Raw genomic sequence first — 21,612 nt, 5'->3', positions numbered from 1 at the left:
CTTAAAATTCTTAGTGCTACCCAGTGCATCTCTAATGTCAGACATATACCGAACGCCACAAATATTCTCTACACTTCCATATCTCTAACTGTGCCGTTGCCTAACTATAAACGCATCTTCCCAGAGGAAACACGTGCCCATTCGTTGATCTTTTTCTTGGATCGACTTCAGGATAGTCGCCTTATTCTCAACCACCAACTAGCTGACCTCAAGATAACTCGTCATACCCACAAAAGGGTTGAGATGACTTAGGGGTCAGACAGCAAAACGCGAGGATAGCAAGACCTAAGTAAGTACACCAAGCGTCATAGATATGTTACTCACTGACAGGACCAAATCACAGGCAACGTCATCGTTCTCGCTCTGTTCTGCAAAGAAAATGCCTAGCAGCGGGTTGCCAATTGGCCACTTCCTCCCGTGTTTCCTGTCGTGGTTTTATGTGGAGAGTAGACTTCAAGCAACCCCCGCACATCCCTTCGTCAGCCAGTCCAATGGACAAGCACAGGACAATACTCGCTCGGAAAAGGATTTACAGGATAACGAGAACAAATTGCCAACTTCCGTAGTTGAGTTAGCCTTAAAGGCCTCAAGATCCTTCTTGGACCTCGTTCATCATGATCTCCAACCTCTCAAGCGAAAACCACCATCTACATATCATTGTCTAACCTGCTAGTCGCTGTGATTACGTTCTTAGATACTATCTAGCCTTCGATAGGTTTTCTCCCCTGCAATGCCATTCCCTAGTAACTGAAGTAAATAAATCGCTTTGTTTAGTAGAAAAGAAAATCTATAATGACGTATTTTGTTGTTGTGCGGGCATAGTGATTGATTATGCTCTTTGAGCTACGTCTTATTTGAACAAGCATGCGTATCTTTTGCGGCCTTCGATTTGTTAGGAATCGAAAAAGTCTAAGTTGTGCAGTGCTTTGTTTCTTTTTTGTTGTTTAATATTTCATATTATTTACAAAATTTTCATGTTAGGCCAAAATTGGCTAGCTACATGACCGCCTTTGGATATGTAGTGATTATCTTACGTTAAACTATCCCTTACATATGGCCAAAGCAATAACTCCAACGTAATGTCAAATAGCTTTTCTGAAATACCAAGCATGTACAGTTCGCTTAACTTTGACCACTTAAGTTTGTATATATGTGTGAAGCAAAGTCTTCAGAGTATATAATTTAGGAATTTGCGTTCCGCAATGAAATCTAGAAGTATGATCGTCAAGAGGTATCAACCTATTCGGAGGATCCGTCTTATCAGTTAGCACGGTTTCAGGCCTTGTTAGCTTGTTTGAATAGGCGAAGTGAAAGAGGTCCAAACATAGATCAAGGATATAGTCGACTACCTTTAAACACTAGGGCATATTATATGCTAGCGATGTGGCTTACTTCATTTTGATATCGGCGGCCGCGGCGACGATTTCGCCTCGTCCTAGACGACAGGAATTGATTGAAGCCACTATTAACGCAGTAGCCATAGCGGTCCTAGCCTTTTCGTTGGAGGTATGCGTGTGTGTCATAGATGGATCCACAATGCAGGTGCGTGGAAACGACCCCATTAGCATTTACATTACCATCCCGTGATATTATCGGTATATGGGGTGTGATTGGATGTGGTGGTAGCGATGCTGTAGGCACCTGGTGCAAAGTGAGGGATCGCACAGAAGGCAACGAACAGAGAAGGCGCATCGTGTGAATGCGTGATGTTCTCGCTAATATATATGGGACTGAGGTTCATATAGCAGTCGACGATGGATCCCCAATAGCCGAAAAGGCGAGAAGCTCGTCCATATCGACCCAGCCCTTCACAACCAGCTCCCCCTCCCCCCCAAAAAACCGTCCTCATATGATTAAGAAGGGGTGCAGCCAGTGCTACTTACATCATTATATAGTTCTGTCTCAATTTCTTCACTACAGAAAACACCGTGGAGACGCTGAAATTAATCTGCCATCTGTAAAAATGGCAATATCATGTTAATATATGTATAGCACGAAGAAGGCGTCTAGCCGCTGCACGCGACGCACCTAAGTTGCATGACTCTGCCCAATATGAAAAATGACCTAAAACGTGGACGACACTAACTTAACTGATATGAAATCTCTTATTTTTTTGAAGTAGACCAATGCGGCTGACCTTATTGATACCTGTTTGATGTCACAATTAGTAGCAGATGGCATTGTTAAGCGGTTCAACTTTGCGAGTCGAGGTAAATAAGAGGGATTAATAGGGTTTGGAAAAGGGGTGTAAGAATGTATTCCCTATCGTTTTACGCACGTAAAGTTAAAGCTACTGCATATATTTGATATTCGACGACATACTCGATAATCAATGCGAAAGCTATTATTTAAAAAAAAAAAAAAAAAAAAAAAAACATTAGTACACGCAAGCATTTGGCAGACTATCAGGTCCAGCATTATAAGCCTATCAAATAGCTAGCCTCAACTACTTCCTAGTATTTTAACCGCTGTTTTATGTTGTCCAATTAGGACTAAATATCAAAATTGATCTATATTTAAGGATATGACATATGCGACATATAATTGACAGGCCACTACCGTTCGATGCTATTGGCCTCGCCAGAACCTGTTTGCCGAATATTATCATCCGACAGCTACCGCTAAGCCTTAGGCCTATGGTTACATTTGTATACGGGTCAAATTTTCGACCGATTAAAGGATACGAGCAAAATAATGGAATCAGACCAAGTTATAGTCGCTCTATCGTATGATGATCTATCCGAGGCTATACCAGCACGCACGTGAAAGGGCCGCAATTAGCCGTAGTAATTAAGAGTATTTTGCTAAAGGTAAAGTTTTCGATGTGAAACGACGGATGCGAGCAGCGGGCAAAGGCCTCTTACAAATTTTTAAAGTAAATTTCCTAGTTGATACTAACATTGTAAATTGAGCAAGTCAAAATTACTACTCAGGAAATTTTTTGCCCCATATATGACCACAATTTTTGTATAAATGTTTAGTATTTGAAATGAAAACACCGTAAATTAATTCAATGACAAATAGCAGCATTTATCAATCACTTTTTCATAGATTTCCTTTTTTCGTTCCTTCTTTTCTTTTTTTTTTTTTTTTTTCTGTTTTTTTATGCTTAGATTGGTTCGAACGCGATCGTATGATAGTTCTCGCTCTTTAATATCTGCTATATGCTTATATATAATTATTTCGCTTTAGCGAACTTCACAAAAGCGTGTATAGATCATTGGTATGTATTATATAATTAATATTATTATCTTTATTTATGTATAACTGTCTACTGTCGACTGGGACTTAATTACACAAACATTCACACGTTCAGTCGAAAAGGCCACTTGCCTTTCTGCCAACTTTTCATTACTAATATTATTTCCAAAATGTGCTACTATAATCTATAATAACAAAACTTTATTGTACACATGAACCTATAGTACCTTTTTGTTTCCATTATAGTGTCTCATAATTATTTGTCTATCGGCGCGCATGACGATCAAATAATAGGTCGCTGCGTTATTATGTTTTTCTCCTTTTATCCTAGTGGTATTAAATGGGTCGAAAAAAAAAAACTGTGGGTCCGTTCTATTGTTATACGCATTCGCTTCAAAACATCATGTTCGACACCCCCAATCAAGTGATATTGTATATAGTTATCTGTCGTTGTTCTGAGCCAATTTTTAAAGGTATCCATGTTTATGTCTGTATGTAAAACGCCGATAAGGGTCTAATTTTCCCCAATTTTTTTTGCATTTTTTAAAGAACCAATCTTCAGGCAGACGAGTTTCCCACTTCGTCGATGTACCCAGCAGAATATAAAATGATGTGCGCGTGATAAAAATCATGAAAATACCACAACTCCATGTTATTATCCGTTTGCACAAAATGGTCCCATTATCCAGCCAGAAAAACGACCAAAAACCATAGCGTCTAACATAGCAACTGGTGCGGCGATGTCCCTCAGTATAAAAAAAAAAATCAGCCCGTGAATATTTATAAAGGCAACGTATTTTCTGTTAAACTAACAGACAAAACTTCCCGCCATTGCCACCACTTATTTGCCACTCTACAATGCGGTTACCCACCAATTCTACTGTTCGCTTAAAAACGCTTACTATATCAAGTTTTTACTTCTTTTTTACTGTTAGAACAGAGCGGTGGTACATAGAAATCCAATACTCGTTATACATGTATACATATATTCATTACTGAAAGATCATTAAGAGAAGATTTTTTGAGCAGAATCAGGAACTTTAATTTTTTTTGTTTATCAATGACGGTCTATGTTCAAAAATACCATTCGATTTTACTAGAGACGATTTTGCCGTCCGAAATGTAAGTATCTTATCTAATTTAAGGTTTTTCTTTTCTTACTTGTTAATGAACATAAAAACCTTTCTCAATATTTCAGTTGAAACTCTCTACAATTGCTTAGAGCTACGGGTACACCATTTTTTTGACACCATCAAATTGAAGTTTGATGTGTCGTCAAAAAGTATAACGCACCAAATCGACGCCGAACGATTTAATTATACATTTGTCGTGGCACCATATATAATAATCAATTACTTGTTATAATCACGCATTATAATTACAACCATGATAATTATATAAGCTATAATACATATAGGAAACGAATTCAATCGGTGAGCTTCATTTTTCATTTGCTATGTACATGCTCGCTTCATTCCTGTTTATGCTCATATATAATATATGTTAGTTCGTTTCGCGTATCGAGGCCTAACATTACCACCAGTATTGTAGGATTGACGCATGATTAATTTTAGGATATACGAGTAATAATAGGTCTTCACTAGTTGAGGTCGAAACAGGTTGCATCGTTTTTTCGATCATCGTCGGATTATCACATACGGCACAGAAAACGCACGGTACCCTTGTCTTTTCACGTTTGCCTTATAGTTTATCGATGTATTCTGAGTACTTTAATGGATTTACGCAGAATTCTATAGCACAACTATTGTTGTCATTAGCTACTTATTACGTCGTCAATTTATATAGTAATCCTTTACGTATACACGTACAATAGAGGAATAGCGGTACGTTCCTTGGAGCAGTTGCGCGGCGCGCCAGTCGTCAGAGGGTATCACGTCAATTCTTGGAATAGTCTCACTGAGAAGTAATGGGTCAGAATGCGGCATCGAAAGCATCAGGGTTTAGAGAAAAAAATGCACGTAACGAACGATTAGTACGACTAGCGCGTAGTCATGCAATTTCCCAATGGGTGAGAGAAACTCGTTATCACTTCGGGCATTTTTCGTCAATGCTCTGATACGGTTTGAATGATCCTGCTCGTGTTTTTCGTTAGATCAAAGAGTTTCAACGATAGGAAGCCCTTGACGTTGGTGAGTCTGCCCTATACACTAATAGACAGATTCGTAATCGAACCATGGTTGCGAATACTTGGGAAGCACCTCTTCGTGTGTCATTTTTTTTTTGAGAAGTAATTTTTCAAGGTTACTAACGTTCTATAACGTTCCGTAAGACATTCGAGCAACCGAACGTATGGACAGCTTTTAGATATCTATAATATATGAATTTAATAGTATACAAACAGTAAGGTACATGTGCTACACAACATGCATGATTAAAAACAGAGAGTATACTTATATCCAAATAGATTCGTGAAGGCTGAGCCTCGAACAAACGCAAGACCCGTTCCGGAGCGTGCACAGAAGGCATGGGAAACGCGTAATGGGTTCATAGATTTAATAATGGCATACATTAAAGCGTCAGAGAAGATTTCATGCATATGCAATACTAGAGGTGACTTAATAATTGAGTGCGCGAAATTTTAAAACCCCTGACTCAAACTACGTACTATTACTTCGGACATTTTCGATATGGGAGCAATGCGAAGTACGGATTCGTCGTTGCTACTCCGAGCAGTCGAGAAGAAGTCCAGCCACCTTAGAACCGACCTTTCTTCGCTAATGGTTATCGAGCGAGGTCGGACCAGACCATAGCTGCCATATTGCCAGACACCTATAGTAGTTTCCGTATTGTAATAATATTAAATCTAAATATCGAGCTTATGAGGCCAAAGCTCTGCGGTAATGGATTTCTCGCCACGGAGCTCCGTTCCATGGTCACCGTCCTGGAAAGCTTTACTAATCTAAATCTAGTGATTTTTTTTTATGTTTAAGACAAGTTGTACCAGCTTCATCCACTACATGCAATCTCTTTGGTCTAATAACTCAGTTTCGACGACTCGAAACGCCTCACGGCATAAGTTTTGCCCATCTCCAATTGAGGAAAGACGAAATCATCATCATCATCATCACCATCAACGTATACTTGGACCTTTAAAAAGTAAGGTACTTACGGGTCATGCGCCTGACCGAACAATTTCTAACATTACTTAGCACTCAATGTTTTCTCAGTGTATATCGTAACATCTTTCTCGTTGTCCTTCATTCAGGCGCGTTCAATGTTATTGCAATTTAACTCTTGCAATATTTTGTTGGGCTGAAAGAATTAACAAACAAATCTGCGTCACGACACTTGTATATTCAACGTAATGTTTGCACACTGCATCGGTGCATCCCCTTCGTCTCTTTTCTTTTTACATCTTCTGTTTTCCTATTGTATATTATTACCTATTATTGTTTAACCTAGTGCGCTGGTTCTGCATTGTAACGGAAGAAAATGGAAAGAAAGTTACACTTAGTCTTCGTGAGCTCGCTATTCGACTCATTGAGACCAATAAGACTGGTTTCTCTGCGCTAACTGTCTCACAGGAGAATACTATAAGATTTAGCTATGAGATGTATGTTTATGCTTGTATAATGCGAAGGCGAGCTTAAAAGAAATTTCCGCCGTAAAAAATCGCATTGAAGACAGGCCTCACCTCTAGAACAACAGCACTTTTCAAGATGTCGGCGAATCTGAAGGCTTGATATAGGTCTAAAACTGTACATTCACGTACAAATAATGTCCAATCTAACGTGCTAGATCTTTTTCCGCACCACGTGGCTTGCTCATGTCCTGGCCGTTGTGACTGCTGACGTTGGAGTTACATTGTAAGACTGCTGATCAGTTGTGTAGGGGCTCTTCCGATCTTCCATCGCAGCTAGATTAAGCGCCTGACTGCTTCCTACTGGAGACCATTGACCATGTTGCGACGGACTGTGATATCTTTGAGGTGCTTCTGTGACACCCCCGTGATATTTTGCTGCAGGTGACATAAAGGCTTCTGCCGGTCCACCGAAATAACCGCTATCGGTACCGTAGTATCTGAAATGAGCAGAAAAAAACACTAGGTTTTTTTTTCACAGAAGCTAGCCTCCGATAATCTGAACATATGTTTATATTTTTAAACTCAGGAACACTGTAAAATTTCTTTGATGTGCCATATGTGCTAAATGTATTTCAGCTGGAGCACAGTCTCGCGACACAAACCTATCACAAATTTATGTAACCTGTGCGCTCTGTAGAAATACGCACTTAAAATCAACATCTTGTAGTTTGCCTAGTCATTTAAACTTAATTAACAGTAAAGTTAAATCAGCCCCAATATCAGCTAATACTAACCTGGCGGCATAATCTAATAGGTCGGGGTGCGGGTGTGCCGCAGTGTGAGCCAGTGACCAGATTTTGGGTTTTGATAAATTCATATGATCGGTCTGAGGTTGTGCTGAACTGCCGAGCATCGACATCGTCTGCGTCAAAGCCGGATTGCTACTGAAACCTCCACCTAGATGAGCGACCGAGCTTCCCGACGGCACAGAACCAAACGGGCCTTCACTTAAACTCCCACCATCGGAGCCATGCGTAAGCGGAGTCACTTTTGTGTCTATGCATCCAGCGTACTTTCCGCCGCTGGTTAAATGGTACTTGCCGATTGAATCAGACGTTCCGCTAAGCAGTGAGCCTGGCGGCATGAACCTGGATCCGGGATCGGTTGACGCTGGATGGTAACCCGAACGCAAAGGATCTGGACAAAAAGGATAGACAAGTACACAACGCACATTGATTAATGTGAAAATAAAATATTTCTATGCATAAAGGCACCAACAGAACGTAAGTTAATTAGCTTCGAAAAATCGGAAAATTACTCCAATTGAGGTTTATGATGAAGTACGACACAGGTTTTTCACGGATCAAGTTGAGAAGGCACATAATCTGGGGGCTCATTTTTTCAAATACGCTCTCTCGATTAGACTGAATATTGCCACGTGTGAAATTTGGCCTTTTTTTTACCTTCTTTATCGACTCTTGTCCACAGGAAAGTCTGCCCTATTTCCTAGAGAAGTATCTACACTTGTTCTCTTCAAATAAAATTGGAGTATGCCGCCACCATTACTAGCACTAGCGGCGTTTGCCCCATTGCAACAGCGGAGGCTGTCGTTCAGTCAACTGCCTTTCAGTTTGCTTCGCCTGACTGACGCGATATGACGTCAATCCTTCAAACACTCGGCAACGCCTTCCGAAAATCTCGATGCTACCACCCTTGTACATGTATGAACGACAGTTAAGTGTCCACGACCATGAACTACCAAAGGGACTTTCCTAGTGTTACATACAGACTCACACACGTACCCTTTCTAAATCCAGCCCTCGGTGAGTGTCACTATGGATCGGGCCTCATTCTGTGGGTGGACCGATATTAAGAAAGCCGCTTAATGAATGATTGCGTTCACTAGCACTCGACGAAGCCCTCACGAGTTCTCAGAGTAAAAAAGGCTTGTATGAGAAGAAGCACCTCATAAACATCGATTGGCGACTATAACTGCCATTACCATACCAAATTATCCATATATACTGCGGTCCGTACATGCGTTAAAGCAAAAACAGACTAGTCCCTGTTTGTCTTCACCGTCTCAAAAAATACGTCTATTATTATTTTATATACTGAGTAGTTCTGAGGTTACGTTAAATGATAAAGTAATTTCGGAGAAATTACTTTATCATTTACGTACGGAGAAATACAGTCTTATTTTCTGTATCTGAAAAAACAATTGTGGCTCTCTGTACGACAGCGTTGTACAAAAGAGTCTGAGATTTTACACATTTCCTAGGTTATCAGGGGGTGGTCGTAGAAGGTAATTAGGTGCTCATCCCCGAACTAGTGGGGCTCCGCGGCGTCCAACACGTGCACCGACTTTTTTTTTATCGGTCAAATGAAGCTTCTTAAACGATTTTAGGCGAAAAGCTAAGCCCACAGATGTGACAAAGAAAGACTTGCTGCGCAGGTACTAAAGTTGCATTAAATTTTTGAGGACATCTTGGGTAGGCCAGGGTTGTGCATATGCTGATGCAGGTACACTTGTAACTAGAAAGAACGTCTACGGAGGGTTTAAAGCTGAAAAAGTGGTACGACGTCTTATGGCAGAATAAATACTGTAGCTCTTGATATAAGGGTATATTAGGTCGAATCTAGAGGTCTGCGTAGCTGGAAAACAGGTGTGGTAAGTGAAGTAGTGTCGGAGGCAACAACAGAAAGCAAAAAGTTATTCCGAAGTTGAACTATTGGATGTTTGAGGCCTGAGTCAGCAAATTTGATAGGAACTCTAACTATTCTGAAATCAGATGAAGGTAGCAAAACGCTTCTTTTGATCGATAAAGATTTAAATTCTTATGTATACATAGGTCGTTTCTGACAGGTCCGAGAGGTACTACCTGAGCATATAATAGACACGAGCTTGATAGAATATAGATACTGCGGCCCAACTGTGAACTTGGGATAAACTGTAAAACGGTAGTATAGAAGACAAGCTCCATAATACATGAATTTTTATTACTTTTATATGCTATCACAATATCGGTGCGTCAGCAAATGTTTTTTTTTTTACATAGAACTCTTATTTTAGAAAACGAAAGACCGGAACAGATTGCATAAGACAGAATAGATTGCAGAAAATAACGCTTAACTACTAACATCAAAAACTATTGAATAGCGCTGAGGAAAATCCTCCTCTTATATGGTCCTATTAGGACATCCTCGAACTGCCTTGGGACCTTCCTATTACATTTAATTTATAATTGATTATAGATGTATATTGTCTGTTAGGCTCTCGGTATAAAATTCGAGCTAATAAACTACGACTTCCTAAGCTTTTTTCACAAATATGGCTATTTAGTTTTCAATCGAGGCACACACTATTATTTATATTTCTTGGTCACGTAATGGTGGATTATTTATTTCGATGCTGAAGTTTCACGTACGGGAAATTTCTACATCACACTGAGATATGAGCGATTTTTTTTTAGTATGAAATTGTTAAGACTTTGACAAAAATACTAGTTTGCAACAACAATGCCTCGTGGATAACAGAGAATACTCGGCGAACGTTATTCAACAGGGCATACGCTCCGTTAGCTTAATGCTGGCATGCTATTGACTTACGCTGAGAGCCAAGGGTACTCGGTGTATAAAGCTTTATCGGTTCTTCATCCCAGCTGGTACGGTTATGGCACCTTCTTTAACATTTCTTTTTATTATATGGCGTAGGTTTATAACCCAGTGGTAGCCAGGTTTCAACCGGAGAGCCAACGACCGATCGAAAGAGATATGATCTAACGTACCTCACCTTGGGAGCTGGCATACGCTGTTAGCGTATTCTGGTAGGGAACTGAAATGAGCCTAATTACACCGTGGACGCTCCTCTGGATAACCGCTAGGGACCCCTGGCCCTGAAGTCATCCAGAAGTAGAAAGCAAAAGCTCAGCATCGGCTGCTGATTAAAAGCGTTTAACTTTTCCCCTGGTTCCTGGATTTTCACCCCCATGATTTTTGCCATGTGAGGTCGTGCGTTGGAGATTCACTTTTATCACAAGCTGCAATTCACCGCAGGAGCTAGTCGCTGTTATAACCTGAGGACGAAAAGAAGCAGGCGATTTTGACCTTTGCCTAAACCATACACCAACTGCTTATACGATCTGATTGAGCCGAACAGTTATGGCATTTCTGCATACTTCAAACCTGAGCGCTAACTTTCATTAACCTTAATACAGGTAGCTTCCGGCACTTTGCTCTAACTTTGATGTTCATTTTCCCACAGCGGCTTTCAAGACACTAATTTGGAAGCTCAAGATTTCTTTCCTGAATCCGTTTTAATTAGGCTTCACTTCGTCGGTAGCTGAGGTTTACATGGCGAGCTGTCTCTGCCGTTGTATTTTCAAAATCAAGCTCGAGTTATTTTCTGATTTTCAATGGCTTTCACTGCAAATGACGTACTGAAAACTTCAATCGTCATATGAGAGAGTGGTCCCAGTTTTCATGAGTACGAGTGCATTTAAAAACAAAAACTTCAATGTATATGTGTCTACGTTTAATATCTCCATATGTATTCATGATACCCAATTGTCATCCCATGCATTTTTTTTTAATCGTACTACCCTAATTTCTTGTAGTAGGTGTTGAAAGGTTCTGCGTGATCCTAGGTGATCAAAGGGAGCGAGAATGGCGGACCCTTGAGTTAGACTTACGCAGACGTTGACGTCTGCAGCCACTCGACAAGTAGAAGCATAACAGCAAAAACTATAACGAACTGTGTTTTTTTGCCCTTAGTAAATCCCTGTATACATACTTGTTATTACCCAGATAGATCATCGATAGAAGTCGTGGCAATGTATGCATAAATAACGAGGAGAGCAAAGTCGCCCGAATAATCTCATACGGCGACAATTTTTCTCAGAGCGGCCCAGTAAAGCTTACTTCACAACCAGACCACCATGTATAACACACGTGTTAAATACGTACTTTAAATATTTTTCAATTTATGAAGGCAAGGACATCGACGCTAGTAAAAAGCACAAGCACTCAACAGGTTGACTCATCTATACTCCGTCTGCTATTATTTTAGACGATTTATGGTTATCAAATCATAAATAGTCTAACTATTTAGGGCTTTTAGTTGACCAATGAATTTTTTAATGTGTCTAGAGATATTTTGCTAAAGAAATCCAGTGCTTCGTCAGTTTCCGTTTGTATTGTAGTGTTCCATTATCATAGAACCGCTAAACAGCCGACTCGTTGTGTTTTTCATGGTAATTTTTACACACTCTACGTATTTCGTATGGAGCGGACGCGGGGCATGAAGATAAGCTTACCACTGGACAAGATGTAATCCCGCAGTTAAGAAAGGAGGTAGTCTTGCGACGAATATAAATAATAGAAACAGTTCTTACTTACCTGGCTAGGTTTTTTGTAACTGAGGATCTGGTTTTTTTATTTGAATGTAGATTTACGCCCGACCCCAACAAGCCTACTTTTGAATTTCCCGCCAATCATATCACTACAACTCTCACTCCATCATTACGCAACGTTTTTCGTCTTGTTGACACTTTACCACTGTACTTTAATCCACCTGAGGCTCTGACTTAGAATCAAAAACAATATGTCAGAATCGCTTAGAGAGCACATACATACGAACTATTGTGATAATTATTCGATATGTATTTTTTAATAAATACACAAATGTAACAAGAACTCGAAGGCCTATATTTCGCTATTTGTAGTCCATTCAGGATCGATCTTCAACGGTGTCATGTCCAGTTTCATTTAGGGCTACGCCGTGCGTAACGGCATACTGACGAGTATTCAAGAGGCTATAAATATACTCAGCTAATTAAGCATCTTGCTATTGCTATTATACTATATTATACCCTTAGGTAAACTAAGAGAGAACGTTCGGAGGCCAGACGCCTGCAGGCGTATTTCGAATTTTCTGATAAGTTCGACAGTCAAAAGGACTTCAGAATTTTCCGGATGGCATATTCGCTTGTTTAGCCCTCAACTCATACGTCCAAACCAGCCGTTACAATGAAGAACTGCCTGAGGGCATATCTGCTACCTAATGTTAATTTGTCAAGCCTTTGAATAAATAAGGAACATGTGATGCTAATGCTAGTTTGAATCACCCAAGGTTTCATTATTTCGCACAGCGAACATGTTTGCGCTTTTGCAAATGCGCCCAGAAACCAACCAACCAACCAACAAAATTATGAACGCTTGTAATAAGTAGTACTTGGAATATTCTTAGCGTGCACGAGGTTAAGGACTAGTAATTTATCTTCACCGTCAAAATGGTCGATCTCTGCGGTTTTGGCCGCTCGGTCGGTTGGCGCACAATGTGAGTGTCGTTGACGAAGACGGTCGCCGTTGCGTCGGGGTAAATGGGGGTGATCCATTAAAGAAGGCAAACGCCAACTTCAAAGCCTACGATAGCCGCATGCTTTCTACCTCTTACTGCTGTTTACCTACAGTGCCCGCGGGACAGGGAAAACCTCGCATGTCATCGGACCATTATTTGTTGACAGTCAACAACGAAGCTGGCCGCCAGACAACGACAAGTGGGAAGCTGAGTGCAGTTGGTAAGCAGCGGCAAGAAATATATCTAACATATTACCCTTTTTGGAGCTCAGATGTTCACTTCAGCTGAGAGCGCTGCCGCCTAGAAGTGATACGATATTAAAATGCCAGTGCGCGAAGACACCTAGTGCAGCATCTTGTCTGCAATCGAGGTCTGCATATATACCTGCATCAACATGTAGGCATATATGCAGACCCGCACCGTTGTCTTGCCTTGAAATCTCAAATAAGGAACCTTGGCGCCTTGCAACAAACATTGAAAGGAATAGGTTTTACTAAATAGTATATACCCATTGCCGTATTGTTTCATCGTAGACGCATGTCTCTAATGAAAATCAAATATAAATAGGGTATAGAACTAAATGCACAAATACATCGGTTGGACGGATCAGCGAATTTCCACCGAACGATCTATAAACAGGTAAGACGAACCGTCTTTGGATACATAAGCGATATATCTGTTACATATCAGCTCTGTAACTTCTGTTTTTGCTCGTGATGATGTTGACAAAGCTTTTGGCGTATTATAATAGAAAGGATAGCATCTTTCAAACCTTCTTGCTCGTTACGTGAAGTAGCTTGATTCCGTTTAAGAGCTTCAGAAATGAGACAATTTTGTCTAGCAGGGCACTTTTGTTGATTTTTATTTAGTTCGAATAATTCGTTATACAGAACGGCTCTCCGTATGGCGTTCGCTGAAGATAGCTATGTAGGACCGAACACATCGAGTATAAATTATCGAAGTGTTGGTGTAGGAACACGTTCATTTTAGGATTCGTAGTTGGGATTCTCGCTCAAATATTGTGCGATCAGGTTCAGATCGTGATTACAGATATTACGGTATAGTACAGGCTCTGAAAAATTAATTAAACCTGTACATAGTCTGGGCAGTAAACAGTACGCATCGATGGCGGGCCTTAAATCAAAGGTTCCCTAGCTCGGATATTTGTTGAATCACCATCCATCAGAAATGCAGGCAGCATAAATGTATTACTGTTAGTGAGGAGTTGGAATTTGAGAAGAACTACTTTCGTCTCACGATCCGATATCACCAACAGAACGTTCATGATCTGCTTCAGGCAATTTTCAAGTTTCCTTAGCGGTAACGATCATGGCCTATTGTGCAACCTATTTGTTTCTAACAATCTGCTAGGTATCAGTAGCGACGAGATAATTGTTGTAAACATTGAATAGTTTCGCCCGTATCGTTTCACTGCTAGCGATAGGCCTGCGGACGGACCAACTGATTGTTGGGGGAAAACATTTGTTATCAATAGACTCTGGTCGCCGGGATGGCATCGTCACTTCGTTAATCATCTATAAGTATAGACGGAAAGCTATGAAGTCGAAATAGATAGCATCACGCATGAAGAATGGCAGACTACAGGGAGCGCTTCCCAAAATAGGGACGGTCGATGATTATGGTGCATTAAAGATACATCTGAAAGGAAATACTGGCCGAAGTACTAAACGACCCACTCACACTAAGGTGCTCGGTGCAGACGAATCGGAGTTTCGAAAGTCATTGAACAATAGATTGGCATTATAGTTAACTTACATAATACCACCGGTTATCACCGTCGCACGCATTTTGCGGCAAAGGATTGATACTAAAAGGTTTCCGTTCTTAGCGATAGAAACTAATAAAAGAAATGTCTTTTTAGGCTTATTGTGTATATGTACAATATCGCGATAATTAAGCCTTTGGTCAACTGTTTTCCTGCACCAACGCTGTCTTCAAAAATCGACGCAGTAACTATCAGCTAAGACTTTCGATACTGCCTTTAGTCCTGCTGAAGCTGTGCCCCCCGCCACGCATCATCCTAGAGCTCGGAACTTTGTACCGTCTACCGCGTGATGCATTACATTTACTCTGAACAGGAAATCTCTGATTGCTGATTCAAACACATCAGCGGTCCTATATATTCCATTTCATATTATATCATCATATTATCATCTCAAGACGCGACTCATATAAATTCATAAGAGATCTTCATTGCCACGGCTTAAATTCTCCTTTTTCACACGTCAGTGTGATCTCCGTGTGATCTATTTTCTTGTGTTAACTTCCCTAAAATTATTTAGTATCACAGCACATCAAGCTACCGGAAAGACGTGATAAAAATAGCATATAGACAAAAATACTATATAGTAAATAGTAGATATTTGATTGTCTCCAACCGAAGAGATATACGGTTGAATGTAACAGTAGCAAAAACGTGTGGCAATAATAGCGTGATTGGTAATGGCTGGAAACGGCGTTTGCCATCACTGCCGGTGTCGTATCCTTGCTACCAACAGTACCTCAAAATACTTAGTAATAAACCATTAATCTTATATCTAAATCATTAGACGTGTACACGGGCGACTAGCAGTGTCAAATCCCATCGGGAGGTGGCGTCGATCAGCGATACGAGATAGCTATAAACAGTAGCAGGCGCTGCAAAGCTGCAGCCGGTTGACAGAAGCGAACAGAAAATTTGATTTGCTTTTGGGTTTGTCCCGACGCTTGCCATCATCGCGCAGCCGTCGTTGTTAGCGCGAGCAATCCGAAACGGTCGGTGGTTGTCAGAGGAATGACGTCAGAGCTACGAAGCGTTACCGTCACCTCAGGGCGTCTGCTCACGGCTTGCATTCACAATAGACGACGGCGACGATTTCGGTTGTTAGGACATTGTCTTGGGCCGCCGTCGTCGTTGTCGTTGTCGTCGATTTCAACTCCAACAACGGGAAAATAGCAGCGCGACAAGCGGCAAAAAACGAGCGAGAGAAGAACGGCGGCAAGCGTCTTTATTACCGCGCGTCAGACGGCAAAGCAATGGGGGCACATGTAGATGCGTATGCGCACAAAAAGCGGTGTTAAGTGCTATATTTTTTAGTAGAGCATGAAAGTGCAATTATTGTTATTACTCAAGAATTACATAGCGAGTATATACATTACGTATTCTATTATGATCTTAACAATATAAACAGCAACAAAATCAACACCAACAATATAATAATAACATGTTGGTTACAATGATACTGGTAAAATAATCATTCTACTAGTAGCAGTGCCTGCGGATGGCCAATTGGATGATATATAGATGGGCAGACAGGGCGAACTCGACTCTATGGCAAAGGGCGCTCGCTTTAAGAACTTCAGAGTCACTGGTCATAGAATTGCATTTAGTGAAATGAACTAAGAAAAGAAACATCAATTGTTCCAGCAAAATGATGTCTTCTTGACCGGTTGTTGCTGAAACATCATTAGTGAACGCAACGAAATTATAGAACGAAACAAAAAAAAAAAATGGAAAAAGATTAAATGATACTGAAGATCATTTCCACGCGATGACCAGGGGAGGGCATCATATCATGGGCGGTGCGGCTTTGGTGAACTTAACAATAACAGTTTCTCCATAGCTGTAAGCATTTATTATATCTGCCACTCGCGCGCTGCTAGAATAGCGCGAGATACTATGGAAAAGGCACACCGGCGCAATACAATACTGCTTAGCTGCCCCTCGTTGATTTTACAGCGACGTAGCTAGCAGGTCCTCGGCTGGTTTTTGGGTAGCACTTGATAACACTGAAGTACTACGAGCCGGGCGTCCTCGGCGGTGGTGATGGCGTGAAGCAGTCGTAATGAATATCTCAATTTTTTTTTTAAGTTGTTCACTCGTCAGATGTTTGAAGACAACACAAATGGCCACCACAAGTGAATATTCTGAAGTGAGGGGCTGCGCGCACCGCTAGTGAGACTAATTAAAGTTTTTAGATCGGTACAAGACACGCTGAACGTCCAAGGAGGACTCCGGCAAGATACCGGCAAAGACACCCATGTGTATAGCCATAACACCTGTTATAGTGAACAGCGGATGGCGGTGATATATACCTCCACGAATCAACCTGGTGGGTCATTTTTTCAAGTTAGTATGACCGTAATCATACGAGAATTATAGTACTAATCATAAGAATTGTGATAGGCAACAGCATCGTTCAAACGGCCATCGAAATCTCAAAAATCAGGCAAACATCATAGGTGGATAGAGTTAATGTGTAAAAATATAGATCAGCTTGGCAAAACCTGATATCTACTAATCAGATCTGGCGCTTCTCCTGAATTTCAACCAGCTTACTGCCCGTGTGATTGTGTCCATACAGTTGTCTGTGTTTATTGACATACGTTGCTAGCATGTTTACGACAAACTAAACTTGTTTCACGGTCGAACGTTCCGTACATCATAAGCCGCTCTGAATTGATCAGTGAGTACCGCGACTTGTTTTATATAAGCAAATAGATATTGAAGTAGTTCGGGATCATCGCAGGAGACGATCAAAAAGCAAAATAATTACGCTCCGCATGTTTGTTCTTCCACACGTCTAGCGAACGACGAGAACGGCAACTAACCCGTGACGACGACCAGAAAAAAAGCAACAAATCTCTCTGCAGTGTGACACACCCTACATGCGTGTATCATAAAACCGGTGATATACGCCGTGACCCATTTTACTCAGTCGTACCTTTTCAACCCAGCCAGTAGCCCAGCGGCCCAACGTATACAGTATGTACATTCACGAACACAAACTTTTAGCTACGTACACAAAAACACCTAATGCAATGATAAATGAACTAATCAGGGATTTTTTTTTCAGTTCTATGCCAACATAAGTCCTGTCGATAGCGTGAGCTCTCTTTGGATTTTTTCGGCTGGATGCCACATCAGCGGCATCCGCTCAGTACCTGTGCCGAAACGCTAGACACGTAAACGTCAAGTATGCATTCGAAATGCGGTTCGTCTTGGGCAAGTTCCGTATTGCATCTTGCGTCTTCGATTCGGGTCGTCCAAACAGCCTCACGATACTGTTGTTGCTAACTGTCGTGACCGTCTTCTGGTTACGCATCACCAGAGCTACCCAGTATTTGAAACCATCTTCGTTATTAGACGACCCTTCAGGGTCTACGCGAGCAATACTGGTTGATATGTGTTAGTTAATCCCGTCGCTTGGCGTGCCATGAAATTACCACAGGAAGATAAAATGTTGGCCTTCAGATACATCGACTCATTGCATACTATTATAGACGTATGTTCCTGGAAGACTGCTTTTACGCAGACGCATGCGATCGTAACTGCGCTTTATAAATGATGCTAGCAATCCTCAAGCTTAAAAGGTTCTAGCTATACCTCTATTGGCTCAACTGGCAACGACAAGGCCTTGCCCTTTTCCACCCCGTTTGTAGCATAAATAAAATACATTATAATAAAATCTACTCTGTTGTACTTGTAGATTGGACGAGAAGACGTCGATGACGACGACGACGACGACGGCGGCGGCGGCGGCGGCGGCGGCGGCGTATACCCTCGACATTCGATTGTGGCACTCGTTTTCCTTTTGTTAGTTGTACATAAGTCACGCGCAAAAAACAAGCGGCTAGCAATTGTCAACGTGCACACAATGTCTCTTTCTTTTTCTACTTGTGCTCCCGCTTCTTAGCAGGCGTAAACGGTGACAACGACGATCAATAAGTAATTTGCAATAGAGAAATTTCAGCCGAAATTTCAGTTGGGTTGGACGCTTGTGTTGTGGTCGTTAACCGCCATTGGGCACCTAGGTTGAGCCTATACCAGTAGACAGATGGTGCACTCAGAGCTTCTGTACGACGGTGATGTTCGAAGGCGGAAATCACAAAAGGCCGAACACGAACGTATGCTGTCTGCTATATGATGTTGTCCGCTGATGATCTGCGTTCAATGACGTTTAATGCTACGTATATTTCTTATGATGACGGTTGTTATCAATTGTTCCGCCACTTGAAACTTGCTACGAAAGAGCCATAGTACAAATAATGACTGTACAAAGAGATAGATGGATGAAGAGAAACAAAAGCTTTGGTGGACAAATGCTTATGATGTAGTAAACAGAACCCACGATAGTTGGCTTCGGCCTAATAGTTTTAATAATTTTGCATTTTAAATTGCTCCATTGTTAGAAATCCGCATAAGCGACCTTTGTGTTCGAGTTTAATAGAAAAAAGACTGGGAAGCCATCGTTTCACTGTTTATATTGCATTATTTTATTTATCGGTTTACTTCAGAGGACTGCAGTGCCCTCGGCGGCAAGGTGCAATGAAGCGTTTGGGATCAGAGACCTGATGGGTAGCAATAAGGTTCCGCTGTACTGGTGTCTTATTCACCAGTTTCTATATAATAAACTCCTGTGAAACTGGGCATTTCACCGGATCTTGTTTATGATTGAATAGATGACAAGGATCCGTAGCAAAAATATGTGTTATCTCACTCGCTCGATCGGAGCAGTGTTTCGTACATACACATATGTAAATCTAACTATAGAACAACTAGGTCGAACGTAACTACTGGCATGCACTTAACAAGTATGTTACCGTTGACCACCCGAACTTTCGGCGGGACGATAATCGTTACTAACCGCAAATAGATCAGCTAGTAGACTAACATAGACATGTTGGAAAAACGCTAGATAAAACAACCCCCAGCTATGGTGGGGGGTAACATCTTGATGTTGTACCAGAAAAGCGGTTCCGAGCAATAGCCGAAAGCTATACAAGAAGGTAAAACTATTACTTATGCGAACTTTACTTGACTGTTATTACTTACCGTGCGGATGTAATTGATGGGGAATTAGACGATGATTTGTTCCCGTTGACGTATTGTTACTGTGATGATTAATATGACTAAGTACGCTGTTACTGCTACTGCTACTGCTGCTGCTATTCGTGTGCTGGCTATGATGATGCGGATGCTGTTTAATTTGCTGCGACTTATCGTCGGACGAAGCGACACCCCCAGATCCTGGCACTCCTGTCGGGGACGGATCCGCTCCCGAGCCCATTGTTACAGCAGCAGAGACTCTTCGTAGAGCTCTATTTCCCCCGGTCAGGCCGCCGCCAGTTTCCGCTATCATCAAATCGCGGTCTCTGGCGTCGGGCCCGCGGACGCCGACGCCTCCGCAGCCGCCGCCGCTGCTGCTGCTGTTCCCGTCAGGTCCTGTCAAACCATCGTCGTCGTTATCATCATCATCATCGGCCTCATTCGTCCGCGTTTTATCATCGTCCTCGCCGTTTTCGGACGGCCTATACAGTAGAAAAAAGCGTTAGTCATCATAGCCAGTTTAAATGGCTGTGTATCTTTAGAGAACCGTATGCTGTGGTTGAAGTAGGCATTGAGTGCCTTCTCCGTTGTCTGAGAATGATCTAAATAGGCTGTGCTATCAAAATGCATCAACTGAATATTGGCTGTAAACCTTCGATTGATTGTATTCAAAAGCACAAGAGAACTAGCAAGTTATCCCATTTATCTGTTCGCATCTGGACACAATGATGCATTCACTGAAATAATACGATGCATAACACAAGATATATATTTAAACCGTTATGATTTCTAGACTCGGAACTTAGGGCATGGGCGATACTTACCTATTGCGCGGCTCCCATGTCATCTTATTTTCCTTCTTGAGCCGACGTCGCGCATTGGCAAACCACGTCGATACCTGAATTGCAAAAAGAACCCTTTGTTTGATGTTGCCTTATTAAACTATTTGCACCTACTGTTCCAGCAGCCCGCCCTTCGCCCCATTTAGACAGGATGCCATCGCGTGCTCGCTTGCATTTTTGCTCTCTCGATCCGAACAGAAAAGGATGGAGCAACTAGAACTTCTTTTGCCCACCGCGGCAACAAACTGATTATCATCCAACAACTTTCCCGAAACCTGCCTTTATGTGTAGTCATCACACATACGAGTAAACTGTGTGGACATCGCAACTACAGTTTGCAATCGAAACGGAAGTTTAGGGTGATTGTGTGTGTGAAGCAGAAAAAACACGTCATAAACGTATGTTGCGACGCCTTTGCGTTACTGAAACGCCATGTGTCAACTTGAACTCAAGCACTATCCAACCTCAATAGATGATGAGTCACCTAAGCAAAATAATGAAACCTATTGTAGGCGTTTCTCGTAGGCAGGATCAGGTAGCAGTCGATAGAATAACAACCATCAAGTAGAACATCAACTAAGCTTGTCCACACATCTGGACAAGCAGACACGTGCGGACTTATGTTGTATAGGGCTAGACAACAAGTACCTACCTGCGTGAGGGTCATCTTAGTTATGATGGCAAGCATGATCTTCTCGCCCTTAGTGGGGTAGGGGTTTTTTCGATGTTCGTAAAGCCACGCTTTCAACGTATTTGTCGTCTCCCGTGTGGCATTCTTCCGACGAGCGGCCGCATCCATTGTCGACGAATACCTGATTGATTTGTATGCAATAATAAA

General features: G+C 41.6%; 1 protein-coding gene and 1 long non-coding RNA gene across 4 annotated transcripts in view; one reads left to right on the top strand and one right to left on the bottom strand.

Moving 5' to 3' along the window:
- Nucleotides 1-3,069: 3,069 nt before the first annotated feature.
- LOC111259245 (uncharacterized) overlaps nt 3,070-21,612 on the bottom strand; it is a 45,556-nt gene continuing 27,013 nt past the window's right edge. Inside the window, exons 4-10 of one of the 2 annotated variants that reach the window (XM_086967819.1) lie at nt 21,427-21,586; nt 20,757-20,830; nt 19,939-20,414; nt 7,540-7,942; nt 6,857-7,242; nt 5,828-6,474; nt 3,070-5,118 (exon numbers count right to left, since the gene is read on the bottom strand). In XM_086967819.1, the coding sequence (XP_086823945.1) occupies nt 6,987-7,242; nt 7,540-7,942; nt 19,939-20,414; nt 20,757-20,830; nt 21,427-21,586 (1,369 nt within the window). In that variant the 3' untranslated portion in view covers nt 3,070-5,118; nt 5,828-6,474; nt 6,857-6,986. Of the gene's footprint in view, nt 6,475-6,856; nt 7,243-7,539; nt 7,943-19,938; nt 20,415-20,756; nt 20,831-21,426; nt 21,587-21,612 lie in introns of both variants that reach the window. The other variant, XM_022831097.2, reaches the window with a different exon arrangement.
- On the top strand, nt 13,187-18,760 carry LOC147753671 (uncharacterized). Of its 2 annotated transcripts, none has more exons than XR_015310499.1 (4): nt 13,187-13,323; nt 16,975-17,215; nt 17,691-17,868; nt 17,960-18,760. It is a non-coding gene; the product is annotated as an uncharacterized LOC147753671 (long non-coding RNA). The 2 variants fall into 2 exon arrangements; XR_015310500.1 differs by lacking the exon at nt 13,187-13,323 and adding an exon at nt 13,627-13,742.

Source organism: Varroa jacobsoni, unplaced genomic scaffold (assembly GCF_002532875.2).
Source record: "Varroa jacobsoni isolate VJ856 unplaced genomic scaffold, vjacob_1.0 scaffold_311, whole genome shotgun sequence".
Lineage (NCBI taxonomy): Eukaryota > Metazoa > Arthropoda > Arachnida > Mesostigmata > Varroidae > Varroa > Varroa jacobsoni.
Note: the sequence above shows the minus strand (reverse complement) of the source record. Positions and strands in the feature narration are given on the sequence as shown.